At 40.0% G+C, this 24,005-nt stretch overlaps 1 protein-coding gene across 2 annotated transcripts in view; it reads right to left on the bottom strand.

Moving 5' to 3' along the window:
• Window positions 1-1,758: 1,758 nt before the first annotated feature.
• Window positions 1,759-24,005, bottom strand: part of si:dkey-34e4.1 (carboxyl-terminal PDZ ligand of neuronal nitric oxide synthase protein) — a 53,608-nt gene continuing 31,361 nt past the window's right edge. Inside the window, exons 6-12 of one of the 2 annotated variants that reach the window (XR_010669030.1) lie at window positions 23,201-23,342; window positions 21,925-22,085; window positions 18,255-18,416; window positions 16,743-16,932; window positions 13,725-14,055; window positions 6,806-7,046; window positions 3,507-3,645 (exon numbers count right to left, since the gene is read on the bottom strand). Coding sequence is in view for 1 of the 2 variants with exons in the window: in XM_020634587.3 (XP_020490243.1) it covers window positions 3,096-3,645; window positions 13,725-14,055; window positions 16,743-16,932; window positions 18,255-18,416; window positions 21,925-22,085; window positions 23,201-23,342 (1,536 nt within the window). In the remaining variant the exon portion in view is untranslated. Of the gene's footprint in view, window positions 3,646-6,805; window positions 7,047-13,724; window positions 14,056-16,742; window positions 16,933-18,254; window positions 18,417-21,924; window positions 22,086-23,200; window positions 23,343-24,005 lie in introns of both variants that reach the window. The other variant, XM_020634587.3, reaches the window with a different exon arrangement.

The raw sequence follows: 24,005 nt of genomic DNA, 5'->3' as shown, positions 1-24,005 counted from the left end.
TTTTAGTTTCCAATGCAGACGTCAAGTTCATGTGACTGAAGGGATTTATTAAAAGATAATACACGCTTAACTTAATTTGCTCTTTTGGTTTTTGGTTAACAGTCTAAAAAGGTTTTAAAAAATGAAAAAGTTAATATCATAAATGTAAGACTGAGCCATTTGGTTTCAGGGCTTTTCTTAAAGTGGAAATTTCTCAAATAAAAAATATTTTCACAAAAAATATTTTGAGCTCCACCTACTGACTAGCTGCAGTAAAGATAATAAAGTATACTCCCTCCATGTTAACAGAGGGGGAACATGTTAAAATGATAAAATAATGTACATTTATTATGTTTCTGTCTTCATGGTTAAATGGGTCAGCAGAAGGGGCGGGATGTGATGTCTGTGGCTCCTGCAGTCAGATCTCTTTGCCCACATCTTGGCTCAAAATGGGGTCTTTTTGCTTCACTTCTGTACAAGAGGAGATTGAGACACATTGTCCATATTTAAAGTCAGTGGTACCACCATATAACATCTTACTGCACTTTGGTATGGTTATCTGAACGCTCCAGAAGGAGCTCCAGTTTATCAAGAGTAAGCCATTATGAACTGTTTATTCATTTTGTAAGTGGCAAATTTCTACCATGATCTCAATGTCAGAATTAGACTGTAACACCCAGATATTCTTGAATGAATTACAAAATCCGCTAAATCTGCGGTCTTATCTTTCCTCTGGCAGCTGTTAGAATGTGCCGGGATGTGAATACCTTTTTTTTCTGTGATTACCATCCTCATTCACAGAGCTTTGATCAGCGACAGGTTCTCTCCTGTCTGTACAAAGACTAATGATTTTCAGCAGCATTAGTGGGCTCATTAGGGACGATCTTTTTTAAGAAGCTGTGTAAAGCCACTGAGCCGGGGTTAACAGTCAGCGTCAAGCTGTGATCCGGCTCTCTGCAGATACGTTGGATTGATCTGAGATCAGATGCAGTCTGGTATTGAACAGGATCAGATGGAGGCCATGTCTCTGCAGAGAAAGAACAAGAGACGAGGGAGTCGCTTCTGCTTTCCTGAGCCGCGCAGACATCCTGCATTATTGATCAGCCAGGTGGGGAACTCCAAGCTAAAGCAGGACATGAAGGTGCCTCAAATAAAACACAACACACATCAATTCTTGTTTTTTTTTAGCCAGTGCCAAAGGTGATGTTTGTTCTCCTGAGATCAGAGCAGTGCAAGGAAAATAACAGCTCTAATACCTCTGAGCGGCAGAATTTCCCATTTGCCTCCATTCTCATTACTCCAGGCCACTGAGGCCCTGAAAGCATCAAGCCTGTCAGTCACCTGCTCCTGCCTCGGAGCGACAGTGTACACTGCGGAGGCGGGATGTGTACGCTCGGGGGACAACAGAGAAGAAAACAGCAAAAGACAGAAAAGTCTTGATGGTCTTGAAAATGTCAGAAAGAGTTTTACAAACACCAACTTTTAATGTCAACTGTGAACGTAAGGGGGGCATAATTATTCCAAAGTAAGTGTTTGTCTTTGTGCTTTAACACAACAGGTTTGAATCTGACTGAGCTGCTTTTTAAGATGACCTCAGCTCACCTGTTCATTCATACACAGCACTTTAAAGTATTCACAATGCTGCTAACCCTAATCCGTGAATTGAAAAAAACGGTTTCTTTGAAGAGCAACAAATGCATTGTTTTCTCATTTTGTGTGCAAGATCACATTAAGGTTATATTGTGTGAGTTTGAAGTTACAAAAGGAAAGTCGACACACTTTAATTCTTCAACTACTCCTCTTTATTTGTTCTCTTCCACGTGTTATTGCTGTTTTGGCTCCCTGACTCACAAGATGTTGAGAAAAGCCTCATTTCTGGGGGGTGTAAAGTGCTTTTCCTGTTGGCATTTCACACCCGCACCTGCACCTCTACCCCCCTCCTTCCTTACTCCTCTGCTGCTTTTCCTCTCACGGCCATCTACACTCAATTCTACCTGTCAGAAGTTACACTGTTACGCTTAATATGAAAAAAAAAAAAACATGTCTCAGAACAGTCTTATCACATGCATGCCAAAAAATATAAACATGTAAACCTCTACATGTTTAAGCCCCTGAAGGCTACACATTATTTCCATACTTTATCTCTTTTGTAAGTAACTTACTAAAAAACTGTAGCAAAAAAAAAAAAAGAATAAGATATAGACATTTGTGGTTTCTACCACACTGTCTTTCTCTACGGTCCTCTGTGCTCCCCCACTTATCTTCCCATTGAGTCCAAGGGTTCATTTAATAACAGTCTCCCTACTCAGACAGCTGCTGCCCACAGCTCTAAAGGGCCATTAGCTCTTTGTGTCTTTTTTCAATGGCTTTCTTTCTCCCTGGACCATTTCTCAAAACTCAAATATTTTTTAATTCATTGTGGAATCCATCAACAGACTCATTGCTGAAGAATACAAAATCCATTCTGTTATCCGATCATTTTAACAGCGCTGAAAAAACCTAAAACAGAGGTAGCAAATAAAAAGACAACGTGCTAAAACCCACTCGACCTTGATAACAATAATATACTACACAGCCGCAAATGGATGTGTATACACCAAAAACTATCCATCATTCCGTTAATCCTTTAGCTGACTTTCTTGTTCTTTTCTTTCCAACCATCACCCACAGAGGTGCTTTACAGACGACGAGGCTCTTCTCAACATCACTAACATCTGCATTATTACCGTGTATCCCCTGGTCTTTGCACCACAGAGAAGCATCATACAAAATAACATTTATACGTTGGCTACTAGCAAAAATAAAATGTGTTCCCTCATCGCCTTTTCCTTCTACGGTAAATGATGTGACCTTAACAGTGCAAGAATTGCTACATGTATTCTGCTTAACATTCTAGTCACTAAAAAGTAAATTAGATCATTTAATTCATTACAAAAATACTAAACTTTTCCATTGGCTAATAATTTACATGGTGGATTAATTTCAGTAGCTGGTATATGCTACTATTTGTAGTGTATCACAAGTGGACGAAATAATTAAAGTTCCCAGTGCAAACATAGGCGGGTCTGACAGGGAGTATTGCATTAAAAATCGGAGGGACAGTTGGAGGTCTCCATCTAACTCCTCTGTGGGATTATAGCGTCTTCTTGGTTGTTCTCCAGCAGCTCATCCTCTGAAAAACTGATGTGAAGGCAGGTGTCATTCATGGGGGAGGAGGAGGTGGGTGAATGCTTGCAGGTGTCCGAATTTGAGAAGAGGGTAGGTGGGTCAGAGGAGGGGAAAACTGCTTCACATCTGTCCTCCAGTGGACTGTCGCAACCACTAGACGCTGTCAAAAATGTCCCACGGTCCCCGAATGGGTCGTCATCATCTCTCAGCTGCGACAGCAAGGACTTGGTCTCAGAGCGAACGCCCGAGTCCTCGCTGGCCGAGCAGGAGCTGCTCTCGCCATTGCTGAGGGAGTGGAAGTCGGTAGAGGATAAGGAGCTGGGGGTGATGTCTGGGAACGACAGGCTGCTGCTGCGGCTGGGTGCGGCTTCGTTAGCGGTGACATCTCCAGGGGTGGACGCAGCCGAGACCTCCAAGCCCGGAGACAACGTCCTGCTGGCACGTTTGCGGTTCAAGGAGGGCGGAGGCGGGTCTAGTTTGGGAATCTTCTGTTTACACCTGCCAAGGAGAGAACATACTGTTTAGTGAAGTCTTACAAAAGTCTTCAGTTTTTTAACATTTAGAGAGTTCAATTTAATTCCCTTAAATGTGCTCATTTAAATTCAACATTTATTTTTGTGCCTCAAGCTTGTTTTCCTCTCCATCAGTCACATTATACCCCATTAGCTCAGCATACTGTGACTTAAACTCTCTTTTCTCTCTGGCTCCCTGTTGCTTTAGCTCTCTAGGGACTTATCTACATCCCACAGCTCCACTGTTGTGAAAATAGAAGGACAGGGAAAGAAAGAGAACCAAAAGATTTAAAAAAAAAAAAAAAGAGTGGGTGGAAAGGAAGCGAGGAAAGAGCTGCAGACTCCCTCTCTCCCCCCCCCCCCCCCCTCCACACACCAGAAATAGCTCCATCACAGCCTCCTTGATTGTACCACAGAAAGGCCTCAACAGGCACCAGTGAGCACAACCACACACAATCGTAGCCATCCTCCTGGAAAATTAGCCCTGACACATAGCCGCTAACAAGCCTCACTTCCTCCCTGACTCCTCCCAACTGTATTGTACTGGTGGCTGGCTAACTTCGTTCCCCTGTGCGATCCGGTCTGTGGTTGATTCCTGGTCTCTATAATGAACTTATGTGACTTGTTGATGTATTTACTGTCTCTGCTTCTGTAGGATGGCTGATACAGTAATGACAGCCTTGCGGTAATGGTGCAGAGAATCTGTCTCCAGAGATGATTATCCACTGTTTTCCCTGATAACTAATGGCCCAAGCAGCACTGTGGGCTTAAAGCAGAGTTGAACTCTGACCCCAAGTGTGAAAAAATAAAAGTTATTTTAACAATGGTAGCAGCAATGTCTCTAAGAATGGCAAATAGGGTGGTCTAATGGGTCAACCACTGTGGTGAAAACTAAAACATCTCCAAATGTTTGGCTGTGAAATGTCTTTAGGTTCATGGTCCTCATTGGAAGAAGCCTACTGACTTTGAAGATCACACCACTTTTCTTAAGTGACACAATGCAGCCAATGGTAATTATTTTAAGTCAAATGTTTTGAAAAACCATTGGATTGAGTGACATGAATTCTGGTATAGTTCCCAGAGGCCTAATGTCTATTATAGATTCTGCAAAAACATGCAGAACCGATAGGCACGGGAGTTTTGTCCACAAGCATTCCAGCAGGTGTTGGATATATGCAGTCCATTTCCACCAATATTATCATTCATCTTCACTGACTTTGCTGTAAATGTATTTATTTATAATTTTTGGGATGTCTCTGCTTCCCAACTTTGCAAACAACAAATTATTTTTCTTGAAACATGTTTTTGTTAAATTTCAGTAAATTACATAATGAGAGTGACAATGAGTGATAAAGTAGTCCACATAGCGCTGCTAAGAGTCGGATACTTGAATTCTCTTCTCTCCTATAAAAGTGTTTGTTTAAGCTGCCGTTGCTTCTTCTTCTGTGGTATTACATGCTCTGTCGAGCTGCGGAGCTGAATTTGCGGCTGAATCAAGGAGCAGGCCACCTCGTTATCATAACTTCGAGTCAGCACTCCTGTTGTCTGTCACACTAACGCTCCTCTCCACCTCACTGACTTATCTCCTTCTGCAGTGCCATATTCTTTCAGTTCTTCTACCGCTTCTCTTTTTTTTTTTTTAAACACTGTCTTAAATCTTTGTCTCTCTATTCATCTTGCTTCTTTCATCTTCAATATATACCACAGCACTCAAATCTTCCAGTGCTCATTAATCCATGATGCTGTACAAGTAGTCTCACTAAAGGGAATCATTAGGAGCTGGTTGAAGTCAGGCTGCTCTTATGACAGCTCACGTGTACTTCATTTTCCTGCTAAAAAGTACATCTGAATGCTTTCCTCTATTGTGATCTATAAGCAGACACTGGCTTCACTTTATTAAGTTTTTTGATTCAATCAATGAAAAGGCTATTTAACAGCAAAACTCCTACTGTCACAGAACTACAGTAGAATAAGAAAGAAAATATTTAAAATAAACCATATAAAACTGAAAACATATAGGTACAATGGAGGAGCTGTACCGTGTTCCAGGACGTGCAAAATGATGGTGAGTGGAAATTTCTTAGAGTGGAAAATTACACATTAAACAGAAAATACTGATATCAAAGAAGACCTGACAAAGCCTTTATATTTAGTGACTATTGGGTTGGATGAAAAGTCGAGTCTAGTGGGAGAGAGTGGGTATGTAAATAAACAAAACAGGACAAAACCTCCTTGGCGCCATCCTCAATCTCAATGTGAGGTTTAACTTGATAACCATTAAAAATGTTCTTGTGACACTGTAAGTAATCCATCAGTTTCTTTTTTATTCTAAATAGATGATTTCAAACCTAAACGTGTATTTTATAATTCAAGATGGAAAGCTCTGACATCAGAGAATAAGTTACAAGATAGCTATAAACATAGCATTAAAGTCCACAAAGTCCATATTGTCTTTTTTTCATGATCCATATTAATGTATTCTTTATTATCTGGATTTATTTACAGTATATTTTTTTGTCTTATTGGATGTAGGGTTTTAAACACAGTTTTTGCACAGGTAACAGAATTGTATATTTCCCTATGCTGCTCTCCACCTCTTATCTATGAGTCTTTGTTGAGTACAAACTCTATTTGGAAGGTTCTTTTATGGGTAGACTCAGTGAAGTAAAACACGCACACAGTTTAACAGTATATACACAGTATAACACAAACTCTGAAATAAAACAGTGAGTGTATAACAGGTAAATCATGGGGTACTTCTGCCTCTGCTCTGACAACTTAACTGTTCAGGTGGAACCTCCACTGACACAGAAATATCACATCTTGATAGGCACAACTTTTCTATTTTGTGCGAAGGTATGTGGGACAAAAACAAGTGCTCACCACCAGCAACGTGTGGTACAAACATAGGCAGAGCTACCATGCATAAGAAGTGAGTGACTCGCTGATTGCATCGATGCTAATGTGGTTATGAATTTGCAGAATCATCCGCATGGAAATGAAGGCTATTATGCAGTACTTCAGAACAGTGCAGTACAGAAATCACTGATGAGTCCCACACACAAGCCCAACAAACACCCACAACACCCCATGCTTGTGCCACAAAACACAGGTTCCACATGCTGGTAGTCATGAGTTATACTCACATAGAGGGAGGAGAAGGGGCAGAGAGGAGAAGAAGAAGAAGAGGAGGAGGAGGAGGAGGAGGAGGAGAAGGAGAAGAGGCAGGCTGGTGCAGCAAACGAGGAGAGGGACGGGGATTGGGATGGGATGCAACTATGGATGAATTTTCTGGGGGGGGGTTCAGTTTGTTTGCTTGAGCAGACTGACAGGGAAATGAGGGATGGTTAGAGGAGGAAGAGGAAGAGCAGGAGAGGGTCCTCGCACCTGCACCAAAGAGAGGCAAAGGTTAGAGGATCAGGGAGCTACGTGAGGGACTAGTAAACTTTTGTTCGCCATTCTGCAAGTCTAAGCCTGTTAAAGTCTCAGGAAATTAGGCTTGAAATATTGAAATGCATGTATAAAGATAAACTGAGCGTCTCATTGAGCATCCATCAAACCTCTGAGACAATGAACTTGCTTAAATATTCAAAAACCTACTTCAGATAGAATTTATTTTGCTTTTTTACTACTACTGAGTTGGCTTACTATCATGCTATAATGGCCTTCCTCTGCTTTGCTATTCATTTCATAGTTAACAATATGAAGATGTGGCACAATGAGTCAAATTGGCAGGAAAATCTGTTTAGAGAGCTGCAACTTTTTTAATTAAAATGTCTTTCTTTGGCATCAGCGACACAAGAATTCTATCACACCAGTCAGGATGACGACATGTATATTGACACATCAACATTTTGTCCCAACCCAACTGTAGTAGCCACTACATGGAATTTCCAGCCTTTGCGTGCCTTGATGTATGCAAATGTAAAACATAGCACAAAGCTGTTACATAATAAAATAATTTTCTAATTCTGGATTCCCATTCAAACTTTCATTGGAATTAAATCATAAATTCCAGGCTTCACATACAGAGTTACAATCCTACAGGTTCCCGTGTCCATCAGTTTCAATAATTATTAGATTTAGTCAGTCAGTATCTATTTTGTTTTTTTTACATAATTTTCTAGATGGCAATAAAAACTACAACTCCCATGAGCCTTCAAAAAGCCAGGATGAAATCAGAGTAGGAGCTAGTTTAATGTTTCGACTTCACAGCTGTGAGCTAAAACCATGATAGAGTGAGTCGTGTTGTTGTGACATTGTTTTTTCCCAACAGTGAATTCTCCATCTTGTCTTTTATTGAAAGTGGCCCATAAAACTGAATTGTTTTTGGTGATGTCTTCATTGGGAGTCTTAGTAAACTCAAGCTAATGTTTGGTCTACACAGACAGACTTGCACTTTTGTGCCGTTTGTAAAAGAACCAGACATCACAACTGTCAATCTGGGAGGGTTTAGGGTCTATCAAAGCCATCTAGTTCCTCCGACTGAGAGTCATCAAACATCTATTGAGGAAATTAATGAGATTTTTTTCCCCCCACAGAATAGCTCTACTCACCAATCTACCCAAAGAACACTGAGGGGATTGGAAAAGCTCCCAGTTTCTGTTAAATTAATTAAATAAATAATAATAATAAATTAATTTCTGCTTATAATCTTAATGGTTCTTACATCAACAATGTTCACAGTGATACATTATCAAGCCTTACCACTACATGAACAGTTTTATTTAAATGTATGCAAAAGACAAATGTATTCAGTTAGTACTTAATGGATGGTAAAACAGAGCCAAAGGGATGGTACTCTAAGGTTTAGAGAAACCATTCACTGCGGAGACTTGCTTTTTACTGGGTTAATTTTAAGCTGCATGAAAATCAATATTGACACTAAAGCAGCAAGACTGTTTTTAGAAGTTAAAATATCCCCCACAGTGTCTGCAATATGAAGTCTATGAGTCATAAACAGCATGCTACATTCCTATTCAATAATATGAACAGGAAAAAAAACATTTCAGAAGCGACCAGTAGGAGCTCTGCAGATCGACAAGTGGACAGGAATACAAGAAATCAGTCCAAGTTTTCTATCTCCCTATTCAGCCGAGTCTCTGAAAAGAACAGCTTCTGGTAAAATCCTCAATACTTCAACCTTTATCAGGCGGACCAACACAATAAAGCAACTGAAAGGAAATAAGTCGAATGTTGAAACTCGGAGAAAGCACACTGAGCTTTTGGAGAAGAATTATAAATGAACACACAGCAACACCCATCAAAGTGTGTGAGAAGTCTGCGTGGGTTGTTTAAGCATGTAGGTGATTTAATGTGGGAGTCTGCACGACTATGACAAACTTAAAAACCAAGAAATTATAAACTAAAAAAATACAACAGTTTCAAAACATGTTCTTCTTGTCAAAAAGCTCTTTAAAAAAAACCCAGTATGAAAAAACCAGCTCCACCATAACGCCTGGAATCAATCATCCATTACGCTCCAATCAAATCTCTGCTATTAAATTAGCGACTAACGAGGCCGCCAGTTGAGCTCTGACACACGGATGATGATGTTAATGATGAGGAGGGAAACAAAAAGAAGGATAGAGGGGAAGGAAAGATCACCTGATAGGTCAGAAAATGTGATTATGCAACATTCAGTTCAGCCAGAGAGCGAGCGAGTGTGAGAGAGAGCGAGAGAGCAGTCCTCGCCAAAGGAAAACATGACTCAGTGGTGAATAATATGGAGTTTGATGTTCATGGCCACCATATGTGTTTGGATCTGCTCCGTGTGGGCATGCTGCAGTTTATAGCAGGATGCCTCTTGAGAAATCTCTCTCGACGTGTATTTCCTTAAAGTTCTGCACATATACAGTATTCATGTTTCTAGACAACATTTTCCACGGGATTTTCCGAGCTTCGTTCATTTCTTTCAGCGCCAATACGAGGTTCAGATTTGTGTCTTTTGAATGACATTTCTCAACAACTACGGGATTAAATCCCCTCAGAGTGAATTGTTAGAAATGGATGATTTTCAGACTTCTCTGATCTAGCATCATCATTAGCTCAAATGTTTAAAAAGTCTGATCGTTTTTTATATGAACAAATACTGTGAACTATAAGAAAAAGAAGGTAGCCTCTGGTTCTTAAATAGTAAATTACACCTGAAATTGTGTAAATGCAGGCAGGCAGGAACTGATCTGGTTACAAAAGATTGTTTAGAATTAATGAGAAAATAACACTTCTACCACCATGTTTTATTACCGTTTTCACATATGCACTCCTGAAAATTTCTAGATAATTGCAGGAGGACTTCTCCGGATATTCTCCTGACCTGGCTGTTCACATATGGGCCTCACAGCAGGAGACTATCCCTGAATATTTTTTCTGCAACTGTGAAACCCCTATAAGGGAACATTTCCCTATGAGTTTATGATCTAATTCCCAAGTTTAAAATCCACCTCAATATAGTATATAGATGTGCATTTTGTAAACTATAGCCACATTTAGAATGAAATGTAAAGCAGGGTTTTTTGTAGTTTGTGGCTACTTGGATTGACAAGTTTTTCAACCTGCAACTTTGCTATACTGTAGCAAGATGTAGCCCACCCTTTTGTCTCTTAAACAGATAGCTAAAATGCCTCAAGGCTTCTAAACAGTCGTCTATAAACCATTGGGTGATGTCACCCTAGCTATGTCCACTTTTATACACAGTATACTTCAAATACCCACATCAATAATAATCTTCCCATCACTATAAGCTGAACTTTATGTTTGGTACCAGCAAATGCTGGATTGTGCACATGTACTGTATGTATTTTGATGAAAGCACTGTTCTGACATCTTACAGGCAAACAGAGCAGCTGTTGACTTGTTTTCTTGTGCGTCATAAAGAGGTTGATGACTCACAGAGTGGTCAAAATATATAGTCCACAAAGTGTACAGTAAGTCTACAATCATATTCTGTTGTGATCCTACTTTCACTTCTTCTGTTTGTGGTTTAAAGTGTGACTCACAGCATAGCTACATATTGTGTCGGCATGGTACAATGCCAACATACCATATGCACTGATATAGTGCTCGAGTAGGCGAGCCAGCTTTAGAGCACACATGCATATGATCCATGTTGGATGATAATGCCTGTGTGATTTAAAGCGTAAAAGAACCACTGATGAAAGATGATGATTACATTGTTCTGCATGACCAGGACTGGACCTGGGAGGAGGTCAGCTAAGGCTGGATGAAGAAGAGGAGGAGGGGAGGAGGAGGCGAGACAGTATGAAAAGATGGCAGGGGAGTCTCTCTCTGCTCGTTCTCATGACATAAAATGAGGCCAGTCAGGCTGGCTGTAAACATCGATTCGCAGGGGAAATCCAGAAAACAAAGGCAAATGGAAGCAATAAAATGCTTTATTTTACTTTCATTCTAAACACTGAAAGGTTAGAGTTAATTTAACGTCATAAAAAGCAGTTATTACAGTCATACTCTGACTTTCATTATGTTTGTATTTATTTGTTTATAAAACCAGCTTTAAATTAGATGATGACTATTTATGGAAAGATGATGTCATGGAGGAAAGGAGGTCAAGTCAATAAAGGGGGGGGGGGGTTGGCAGAGAGGGGGGAGTCACTTTAAAAAGGAAACATTTAAATGTCCTGGCTCATTCATTTCTCAGCATCTTTTTTTAAAGCCTTTGAGAGAGCAAATGGAAAAATGTAGTGGCACAGAGAAGCTCAGGAGGAGCAGAGGAAACGCAAGTTGTTATGTAATGACTACAAAGATAAAAAAAAAAGGGGGTTTAAAGCTTTGCATCCAACAGACTGGCACATTATCTGAATGCTCAAATGGAAACGAAGAGTAACAAGGAAGAGAGTAAAGTCCCTCTTTTGCGTTTCCATTTCTTCCCTTCATGCTCGGGCAAAAGGGGGAAAAAAAGGGGGAAACATATTTGGACATATGTAGCTGGGTAGAGTTTCAGGTTGTGGAGAGGGATAAGAGCTGTGATTGGCTGGGAGTCTGTGCTGCAGGAAACCACGGGATGTGATTCTGGCTGTATGGTTTTAAGGCTGCAGAAAAACACATACTGTATGCACATGAAAAAAAAATGAAAAAAAGCAGACACAAAATAAGCCGTTACAAAAATGCCAAATTCTCACTACATCACTGAGTCGATTCTAACTTCTTATTTTCCTTCCTTGTCTGAAACCAACTTTAAAGCACTCTCCTCCGGGATTTTTGATGTGAGGGAGAAAACCGCAAAGACTAGAGTGACAAATTAAGTGATTGGCTTTGACAGAGAGAGAAGGAGGAGGGATACAAAAGACAATCACTGAAGAGTTTGTTGTCCTCCATGATCTCATGTAATCAGTGTTATTTCCCCCTTCACTAAGGCTGGTCTTTGTGATGGTGATTAAAAGCTCATTAAAAAGCTCATTTAAACGGCATTACATGCTGAGGCTTCATATACATGTACGTATGTGTTTTCAAGGTATAAGCTGCTTGTGTATCTCTAAGCTGTGTAACATAACATTCAAACATTAAGGAGGAAAGTCAAGTCTGGGAAAGCACTTCACGACATAAACCCCGTGAGAAAAGGATAAAAAGAGCTTCAAACATTCTTGAAAAGCACTCCGTATAAATTATTTCAAAGAAAATTATGACATTTACTCCCTTTACTCCCTCGACACATGTTTTAACAGCTTCTTAAAAGAAGTTGTTCAATGAAACATAGACTCTGGGACCGAGTTACAGCTGATGGAGTTTCCATGTTTCTTTAAAAAAAATCTCATTCTTTCTTTTAAGCTGCCGTGATTCCCTCTTCATACTTCAAACCCTCATCCTTTCTTTGTCTGTCTAACCCCAAACCTCTTTCTTTCAAACCTCGTTCCTTGTTCTGTAATACCGAGATTACAGTCACACTTTCATTAGCTGGAGGCTGTTTCTGCTGAGCTGAGCTCTTCTACGCTAATAACACTAAAAGCTACAGGCTGTGTGTCACTATGTGTATGTGTGTGTGTGTGTGTGACGGTGTGGCCTTGTAACCTTAAACACTAACTGACTGGTACAACATTAGGAATAGACCATTAGGGGAGTAGTTCAGCATTTTGGAAAATAATTTCTTCCTAGTAGAAAGACATCTTTAGAAATCCTTAGAAATGATGCTCCTTAATAACTGCAGAACTTACCTCAGTATCATCATGGTTTTTTTTTTTTTTTTACATTTTCTTTGTTTAATGGTTTACGCCTGTGGGTACACTGCTTACTGGAGCAGCTGTATGTAATTCAGCATACTGTTAATAGTGCTACTGTGCCCAGATATACGGTAGATGAATTTAGGCTAAAGAATGGCGCTCAAGTTAAATCTCAAATAGATGCCAGACAGATTTCATTTTGAGGGACAAAATTGATTCATAAAACCTGTTAACGTTGCGCCTTCAATATTTCCCCTTCGTTGAGTGCATAGATGTATAATAAGGGTTTATGGAGTTTATTGGTTCCTTATGCCCTAATGGTGTTTAGAAAGTTCCCAAAAATGTTTGGCGTGAGCTGCAAGTGTGAACGCAAATGGCTAGATTTTTCACCCACACTTTACCGGGGATTATTCCTGCCCAGTCAGGTTGAGCCAATGTGTGAACGTTGGAGTAAAAGTCAGGTAAATTCACCTCAGGCTAGCAGGAGGGGGTGATGACATTGGTGCACCCAGAGCAATGATCTTGCACATAATGTTGCTGCTTTATTCTATTTATCTGCTTGATGGTATTTCCTTCTATACTCATTACTGTATATTAATTGTACGCCATCTATGAATTCTGCTGTGCATTTTTTTCTGTCATGGTAGCCTCCTTTAAGCAGCTTCCAAACTCCCCACATCTCTGATGCATTATGACATGGAAAATTACTTTAGGCAAAGGTGAGTTTCCCCCTCGAAATTTGGTTCTAAGGCTAAAAAAGCCCAAGAAATATTAGTTAGAACTTATCCTTTAATATAAAACAACTTCATTACATGCTGCCACCGGCCTGCTGGTACAGTATTAACAATCATTACTTTCCATCTTGTAATCAACACATAAAGAGCCGTCTTACTTCTCATCCATGTTGGCAGAGTTCCTCAGCGTGAACGGGACGATCTCATTACACGAGCTCTCCTTGTTGTCTGCTGTCACGTTAGCCCGGATGAAGGGGTCCAGGTCTCCGTTGACTGAGGCTTCCGGTTTGGTGCTGTTCTCCAGGTTAAGCAGGTTCAAGTAGGACTCGGCGCTGTCCACCGTGGAGGGGGAGAGGGGTGAGGTTTGGAGCGGCCAAGCAGGAGTGGAGGTGATGAGCTGGTCCAGAGTCTGGCTGTAGTGATTCTTCAGATTCAGAGACAGAGACTTTGCTGATGTAGAGACAGGGCTGCTGGATGACTGTTGATCACCTGAAAGAAGAAAAATCAACAAAATGACAAACGAGTCAAGATATGGAGAAGAGGAACCGATAAACGTGTTGGCCTTTTTGTTTTTTCTTCTGAAGACGTGCTGACTTTCATTACAGAAAAGAGCATATGGCAAGATTCCAGTGGCATCATTTAGCCTAGCCATGTTTGAGATTAGCAAGATTAGCATTTCCTATCAAAGGGACTAACATGATTAATTCAAGCATTAACCATGATGTGTTATTTCCAGACACACAGGAAAACACATTCAGTATGTACACAGAATTAACACAAACTGACACACAGCACTCTTCAGTATGTGTGTGTGTGTGTGTGTGTGTGTGTGTGTGTGTGTGTGTGTGTGTGTGTGTGTGTGTGTGTGTGCTTATTCATTGATATTTGGCAGACTGTCTTTTTTAACCGCTATAAATACATTTCTCCTCCAAAAACCCTCCTGTGGGAGAAAGGTGTGTGTTTATGGTTTTTTCCAAAATAAAAATGTTAACACCATCAAAACTCTCTCTGAGCATTGGAGTGTGAGGTAAAGTGGAAAAATGGCTTGAATCCATTATATTATATAATCTTTTATAAGTTAAGTATATAACGTCCTGTAGTAATGAGTCCTAAAACCCAGAAATGAATTAGCATTTTAGCACTGTCTTGAAGTCCATGGGGTTTTTGAATTAGTTTTTGGTTAGATGCCAGAAATAATGTCTGTGGTAAACACAAGCTTAAGAGATTAAATTTTGTTTTGTCTAGAACAAAAATTACATCTGGAAGAGCCGCACTTGTGAATTTTGAAGCTTTTTCACGTCTTACAAAAGGTTGTCGCTAACAACTGGCTAACTCTGACTGCAGAGTTTATTGGTAACATTAAACATCATCACGCTGAACATGTAGCCTCATCTACTGGGTGGAAGCTTAGCGGTGGTGACGTTGAAGTCAGTTGACCGTGGTGTAGTTTCTTTATAGCCTTAAATTAGCATTTGACATGAAAAAAAACCCAGTAGGCTTTTTGTCAATAGAACCCAGGCGATGCTAACTTCCGGGATTGCCTACAAAAAATAAGTCCTCCCTGCTGCACTCCATAGAGGCTCTTGTTTTGGAAAATGTGTTAATTACACACATTGTGTTAGGCAGAGTGAGCGTGCTGTTAACACAATGCGGGGCCCGCGAGTTGATTATAAAGCTTTTGTTAAATCGCAACAATCACTTCAAAGTGAGATCAATAATCTTATTCTGTTCTGAAATTGACACAACTGCAGCAGAAAATACATTTTATAACACGCTCAGTGGCAATTTTATAATGGTAAACCAGTAAAATCTAATTGCAGCCGTATATCTTAAACTTAACATTATGAACGTTTAGATTTGATTACACTGTCAGGACGGTATTATTCTAAATAAATGTGTATTATTGAGCTTTCTGTGTGCACTGGCGTTGACCTACTGGACTGTATTACATTAAGCGTGGGGTATTATGAGGCACAGAGATGAGGCAGTGGGGGATTTATTAGAAACACAGTAAAGTCCAGGACAATAGAACTGTTAACTATTAATACACATATGGCTGAATTAACATTTATCGGAGTGTGTTAACAAAAACTAAATGTAAAATCTTCTTAAATGTAGAATGTGTTACAAATCAGATTCTTAGGATTGAACTTGTGACCCTTAAATGTCCACAATTAAATATCTAAATATCTAACATCTCTGGATGTAGGAAATTGTGTGCCTGCATTAAAGGATTCACAAGGAAACATAACTGAGGGTACACCATAACTTTTTTTAATAAGAAATGTGTTTCAATATGGCCTCATCTCAGCCTCTCAGAGCTGCGAGAATGCCTGTGGACTCTTTTTGGATGCATCATTTCATTTAGCATGCAACTGAAGCATATGAACTCTGTTTCTCATTGAGAGCCTTTTAGATCATCTTGTTTTTTCAGCATTCTCAGGATCAAAACCAAAAAAAAGGTGAAGCAGAGTTTAGTTTCATTGATCCCCACCTGTGGAAAAAGCTTCCTGAATATCTCTAGATGGCTTAAACTGTCAGCGCATTTTAATCAGGGTTCTATTTAACCTGGATCTACCTTTCGCTTACTTTGCCTTTAGTTTTATTTTACATCTTGTTGTCTTTGAAATACAATCTGTTTTGATTGTTTGATTGGTATTATATTAAAAACATTTTCTCAATGTCTTGTTTTGAGAGTATTTTTTTTTAAGCACTTTAATTTGCCTTTTATCTAAAAAGGTGATTAAATAAATAAACTTGCCTTTGATGGTCTCCTCCTTTGATACTTTGATCATGACATCTTAGACATAAAAGAAAGCTTTAAAAAGGTCGTACTTGCACCTGGCCAACATCGTTTTGCTTCTCTATCTGAGATAAAAGCAAAATGCTTAATTAAAGGACATCCAGGTGGCGTACAGGGAAAAGCACTAGTGTTCACCTGCAGAGCGGGGTTCAAATGCTGGCAGCTGTGCTTGTGCGCCATCAAACCAGCTCACAATGTTCGCAGGCAGGATGCAGTGAGGGGTCATAGTTTGTGTCGTGACTGATTACACCTTCCCCTCGTAAACAAGGGAGTGAGCAATGACAAGAAGTGCAGAGCATGAAAGAATCTGACCTGACATGAGTCCATCTAAGGGATTACACTGTCCCTACCCGTCATCTCCGCAGTCACTTACTGTGTCCGTTAGCTAGAGGCTCCTGTTGTGTTGTTTTTGGAGAGTGGGCCTCCAGCTCTTTCAGCTGCTTCACCAGCAGGGCCAGGTGCTGCAGCAGGTCCCTGTTCTGGAGCAGAAGCTGGTGGACGCGGGCCTGAGCCTCCATGCGGGCTGCCGTCTCGGCTGCCATCTGATCCTTCAGGAGCTGCACCTGGAATTGACGCAAAGTGCAAGATGTGTTTGTTTGAGTGAGGAGATTCCAGATTACTTTTTTGAATTTACTTTTTTTTTTTTTTTTACAAACAGTAAATAAAAAGTGAATGAAATGTTGTAAAGGCTTCCTGTTTATGGCTGAGTTAGACTTATGTATTTGTCTAAATCATTGAGGTTTTTTTTTTCCAGTCCGAATCTATAATCCCTTGCCAGAGACTAACAATAATAATGGTATGGCATTTAAAGTAGACAGTCCACTCCTGGGTTCATTTTTCCTGGCGGTACAATCAAACGCATAAAAAAAAGAAAATAAATATTAATGCAAATATGCATCTGTGTTGTGTTAGCACCTGTTGTTAAAGAAAAGGTGCTTGATGAATATAATGAGATGCTTTGTTACAAATCTGCATTTCAATATCAGTATTGCTTGTGTTCTATTTTGTTGCACTCTCCTTCCATTCCTATGTTGGTGCTGCCCCCTAGTGGAAATCATTGGTCAAAGACAAACAGTGCAGCCAATTATATTGTTAATAATTCATGTCATATTGGATGAGGTAAATCAACAACATGAGCCAGGATCAATCTGTCAGATCCAGGTGGAATTACTGAAGTTGAACTCAGAGACAGAGTAAGCTGGAAAAATAATTGGTACAAGCTGCTGGCTTTTACTCAAAGCAGGTGACTTTCTGATGTAATTTATCGGATATTGATTATTTAGATTCCCTCTCTTAAGAGACCATAGATTTTAAATTAGCTGGAAAATTAGAAAGACCAGAGACTTAGAGAAATATTAATCCCACCAGTGAAACAAATGATACCCCATTGCCTTAGATGAGGCAATTAACTGACTGACAGAACCATAAGTATAATACAGATTTGGTTTCAATAAAAAAAATTAAAAAAAAGCAAAGGGCAAAGTGAAAACAGAATTTCCTGGTCTCAACCAGTTTCCTGGCTATAATAACGATTTTCATCTTTCTTTGCCAGACAATATACATAGTCCTTGAAGTTCTATTGAGATGTGTTTATTGCTTGTAAAATGAACAACTTAAGCCTTTCTGACATTTAGTAAAAAAAATTAAAAAAAAGAAGAAAAAACATCGGAAGATTTCATATTTGACTAAACAAACTTTTAAAACTTTTTTTTTTACATTTCATAGACAAAACAACTCAGAAAACACTTCTCCTAATATGAATCAAACCTTAGTTCGTATTGAATGTGTACTACAATAGAAGGCTGACAGTTTCTTCACAATTTTGTCTTAATGGTTGTATTTACAACCTTCACTCTGCATATGACATTCTGTGTCTGATTCTCACCTGTGCGACAGCCACCTGTGTATGCTGCTGTTGCTGCTGTAGCTGCTGCTGAAGGAGTTGCAGGTAATGCTGTGATGCCAGAGGGGTGAGAGATGGAGAGCGAGGGCTGCTGGGAGCGACACCTTGGGATGTCACAGTGAAGAGGGACCGTCGATCCAAGTCCTGACCGTAGACAAACAAACACAGCAAAGAATGTATGATAAATATGACAGGGAAATGGAAGTTAACACGATGTATTGTAACCACAAATCAATAAATAACACATTATGCATTATAAAAGAATCTACATTTAGAACTTGGACACCAGAGATGGACTCAATTAACAAAGGAGCAGGACAGAAACCACCCAGCCATCCGAGTCCCTGGAATCTCACTGTAAGAGCCCTTGACTCATCAAAACATTCACTCTTTTCATCTCAGCCAGTGTCCTTCGTCCTTTGATTTTAAGATGACCGTATCTCTGGATCAAAAATTCATCTTCAGCAGCATTTCTCTATAAACCAAAACCAATTATGTGTTAATCTTCAGGAACATCAGCGATCACAAAAACAGATGGAAGGTGTGTGTGACTTTGGATTGGCTTCAGAGATAATCTAAGGTACTTTCAAGTCATACATAAACAAACAGAATCTACATCTGTAATCTCTATCACAGAGAACTGCTCCAGCTGTGATGCAGATTTACAATTTCTGATACAGTGGATTACAGACTGTTGTAATGTCCACGTCACACCACTAGGAGGAGACGTTGCACACTGCAAATTACAGGACTGAATGTTTGAGGGGCTTCTGCTTCAGATCATCAGCTTCCCTAAATAAGACATTAAACATTTTAAAAGTCCCTAAAGCTATGATTTATTTCTCATAATATGAACATCAAAAACAATATCACAGGGAGAATCTTTTGTCCTCACTCTGTGCCCTGAACGCCTGCTCTTGCACAATGTAACTTCGGTTGAGCAGGTTACTATCTCCCAGGAGAAGCCCTGAAGAAAAACACCTCCTGTTACCTGTCTGAGCTATTCCGTTAGGACATCAGAGGCAAAAAGAACAAAGGGGATGTCGACGGAGGGAGAGAAAAAGAGAGAGAGTAAACAAACCAAGAGTCCAGGAAAGAATACATCTCAGACTGACTTTCAGTTGCTTTTCCAGTAAGTGAAATGCACAATCTGCTTCTCTGTATGGTTGTTACCTAAGTCAAAAGCAATGTCAAATATTTTTAAATCACCAATCAAGATTTTCTGACAATTTAATCAAAATGTGATGACAGCCATGGGCTGTTTGGCCGGATATTGATGCAGCCACAAAGTCATGCAGAAGTTGATTATCTGAGTTTGTTGCAAGTTTTTTTTCTCTCATTCTGCACGTAAGCGATAAGATTCTCTCCCAGCTGCAGTAAAGGTCAAGAGGCGGTTTGATGTAACCGTCTTTGTGCTAAAAAGGGAAGCGTATACTGAACCAGTATTCCTGCCTTGTAATGTATATCACTGTCAGCTGGACTAAGCAGTTTTGTTAGACGCTGTCAGATTGTACTGTCACTTGATTGTCCATTCTATGTCCATTTATCACAAAGACTAACTTCTTGGGTGTACTTATATATATTTTTTTTTCTAAGGGGGGGGGGGGGGGGGGGGTGTTATGCCTTTATTCAAGAGACAGGACAATGGATAAGAGTCAGTTATCCGGGGGAGAGAGTGGGGAATAACAGAAGGGAAAGGGAACACAGGTCGGATTAAAATCTGGGCCCCCCGCATCGGGTAGTGCACCCTCCGTGCATGTGGTGCGTGAACCACCCACTAGGTGCCCCATGGGTCTACTTCTTTAATAGCATTGTGCCTCCAATTAAATCTTCGCCTTAAGAAATGTTGGTTTAACAAAATATGCACCTTTGACGTGATCCTAGGCTCTGAGAAACACGTAGAGGCTTTTAAAAAAACAACAACAAAATATTCCGACATTTAAAAGACAAAAACAACAACCTCATAAACAGATTAAAGCTATAAAAAAAACATGGTTTGAGTTCAAGTTATTTATCTAATATGAATGACTAAATTAGACACAATACAATTTAAACTTCTATAAAGCACTTTTCTTTATTTTGTTCATGTACGTGATCTCTTTCTGTTCTTCTCAGTCTTCTTTCCGTCTCTCGTTTTTTTCTCTTATCTCCATGGAGCAGATGTTCATGAACCCCTCAACGGGATTATGGTGGCGTTTTTCAGAAAATCAAAGGGAACAGACTGGGGTTTTTGTTGGGATTAGGTGGCCCCATTTCAGAGCCAGCAGGAATATTCAAGTTCCCCCAATCCAATCCCACTCTCTCTCTCTCTCTCTCTCTCTCGCTCTCTCTTAGCAGCCTTCTAAACGCTGACTCTCCCACACTTGCTGTAGTGACAAATCCAAATGAACACATCATGACAAAACCTCACGTGCATCTTTTCATCCCGCCACTGTCAAAGATTTCCTGAAAGATAATCACTGTTCCCTAACTTCATGCAGGCTTAAAATTCTGACTACACTTCTCGAATGCAGAGAAAATGAAACGTGGTCTCTGTAGATCGTGCGAGAGTCTCAGGTGAATTTACACCTACAGTATCTGTTGCCAGTTTAAGATTGCTGCAGTCGATGATCTGGTCAGGTACTGCAGTAGATGACAAAGCACTTCACTGTTGCTTTCTAAGTTCAATGAGCCGTTTGGCAGTAGATTGCCTGGGTAATAGCATCAGAACACGACTAAAGCCAAAGCAATGAATCAAAGCAGAAGCAGAGTCCTGCTCCAGCTTCAAGGCGAGAGAGGTCTGGGGCAAAGCAACCTGTGATCACTACAAGGATCAAGGTGGATGCTGCTGCTAACACATCCCCTACTGCTTATGTCATGAATAAAAGAGGAACATTCACCGAAAAGAAACCGTCGTAAGAATTTCTGAAGAACTGTTCATGACGAGAGTTGTGTCTGTGTGAGTCTTCACTTAAAAGTTGTTGATGTAGTGCTTAGCAGTTCAAGGAGCCTGAAAGGAATTCAGCCAAGAAGAGAAAGCTAAGTAGTAAAAAAAACACATAAACATAAACTAATTGTGAGCTAAAGAAATATACACTGTATGCATAAATAAGTAATTGTCGTAGGTGTTTTTAGGCATCCACATACAGAGCCCGGTTGATATAATGCTATCCCAGTATCATTGGGCTTGTACTGGCCTATTAAGGATGTACCAGTACTCGTCTACGTTATTCCCAATGTCTGCCGATATACAGTATACTTTTATCTGATTCTAGCAGACGATTCATTTCCTCATGTCCGTTACCCTCAGCAACACATGCAGCAGAGCCTTCCAGAGGGGCAGACAGCGGTAGGAATAAAATGATTAACAATGTTTAAAAAGTTTGATAAAGTTGTTTTTATATAAAGAGAGAAATGTTCTGAAAACCTTTGAATTATTATTTGGTAAAGAGACAGGATCTTATTAATCAAGAACAATACAGGATTCATATAACAACCTGCTTGGCCTCAGCATTGCAATGTCCAAGAGTGTGTGTGTGTGTGTGTGTGTGTGTGTGTGTGTGTGTGTGTGTGTGTGTGTGTGTGTGTGTGTGTGTGTGTGTGTGTGTGTGTGTGTGTGTGTGTGTGTGTGTGTGTGTGTGTGTGTGTGTGTGTGTGTGTCGCAGTATCTTACTATGATGGTCTGTCCAGGTTTGACTACGTGTAGTTCGGCCAGACTCTGCAGGATTTCACTGACTGCTTTTTCACACAGTGAGGTGCCGACTGAGGGGTCTGCCTCTCCGTTTTTGCTCTCCTCCTCTTCCTCCCCTTGCTCTGCTCCTGTCAGTTTACGACCTGCAGAGAATCACGAGAAGACAACAAGCAAACAGTGTCATTACCTCTGGGGTTGTAGATAGTTCACTTTTTTTCACATGTTTGTTTGAGCTGTGTCCCAGTTTGTGTTCAGAACAACTCCAAACTGACATTGTGTTATTCAAACTGTGGCATTTCATTTTTTTTCTAATGACACTTGTTTTTTTTTTAGTGCTGGTTAACATTGCAGCTGTCAAAAATTTGAAGTTTGATATGGGACTAAAAACAAAACTCAAACAAACATGGTTGCCTACATTTAGACAACAAAACCCAAAATGTATTCTACACTTCCTTACACACATTTATACTTCAGTGCTCTTCACAGAGTGACACCTCAGAAAACACACCGATCAAGGTTAGATTCATGTTGTCATGTAAATCTGTTTACATTCCAGTGTAGCAGATCATCTGTGTTGTTGCCGTTTGATCAGTGTCATGATTTGCACGACTCGAGAGAGTTCATGGTTCCAAATTGGCTTCAGGAAGGCGTGTAATCACACTCAACAAGCAAGGTGGAGCTTTAGCCAGGAGAGAGATCAACCTTGTGCATCCAAAATGACAAATAAGAACTCATAAACACCAACAAGTTCTCCACATTAACACTACATAATAAATATTTTATGGTAAAGTATGTGTTTTGATTCATCATTAAGTTTTCCTGAAAAACGATAAAGAAGTGAAGAAAGCATCGGTTGAAACACATTTTCTTTTTCAATATTATTTATGAATTGTGCTATCACGTCTGTCACATCAAGTCTCAATTCCCATGATTTGTGTTTCTGTCATTAAAAATGGTCATACATGTGTATTAAAGTCTGGGAACATCAGGGAAACAAACAAAGCGAGTCGATTCGAGCGCCCGCTGTGATCAACGCGTGATCTTATCTCTCTGCTGATTTTGTCCGTAAGTGCTGTTTTCTCTTTTCAGCTTATGGTCTTTTTTGCTTTTACAGGTCATATATAGGAGTGTTTCTCAACTGGTCTCGCCAAAATGCAACCCCTTATTTGAACGGTATTGATATAATGATTTAAAATGTGTTTTTTCTTCATCTACTGTAATGTTTGAGATGAAACACATGAGCCCCTTTCACACAGACCATTACTGCTGGACTCCTCTGTGGACTTGTCACTTTCTCCGTCCGCCTGGCCGTCAGCATCCTGCTCAGCGTGCTCCAGACTGAGCTTATGGCACACTTCAAAGGCCTGACCTACTGTCCGCACAATACGCATAGCCTGTGTCTGTCAGGTGAGGGAGAGAGAAACACACAGAGGGCAGAGTGTGAGATAAAAGGTCAATGGTTAGAGGAGATAGTATTCAATGATTAGCAAACACCACAGCGAGTCATTTCACTGTTCACGAGTGAGAGTTTATCAGTGAGATCACTTGCTGTAGATAGCCTGAAAGCATGCATGCCCTCAGCTTTTGTCGGCACACAGTTGAATACCCGCGGCTCAGAGATTAATCATATCACTTCTATGGAACATTTCTCATTACAGCTGATTGACAATACCAGATGTGTGAGTCAAGTCAGCAGCAGCTTGCAGTCATACAGCTTAAACTAAAAAAAAAAAAAAAAGGTGTCTGCCATGTGTGATGTAATTTTGTCCTTGTGTGCATCTATTCTGCATTCAGTGCAGGGCTATAGCGCTGCAGTGCTAAGCTGATGGATATCAAAGCCAGTGGATATTGAATTTTAGACCAGAACCTTTTTTTTTACTGAGTTAACAAAACACATGAAATTAGTTTCTGAGAAAAAGAAGAGAAAAAGGGGGAAACAGCTGGAGAGAAAATGAAGCATATGACATTGAATTCTGCCTGCAATGCTTGTCTTCGTTTACTATTCGCCTGCTGTATTCAACTGGAGATATAAATCAAGGCTAAATATGAGCAGCAAAGTTTTG

The sequence above is a fragment of the Labrus bergylta genome, chromosome 17 (genome assembly GCF_963930695.1).
Source record: "Labrus bergylta chromosome 17, fLabBer1.1, whole genome shotgun sequence".
In the NCBI taxonomy this organism is placed as follows: Eukaryota; Metazoa; Chordata; class Actinopteri; order Labriformes; family Labridae; genus Labrus; species Labrus bergylta.
This window is presented reverse-complemented; position numbering and strand designations above follow the sequence as displayed.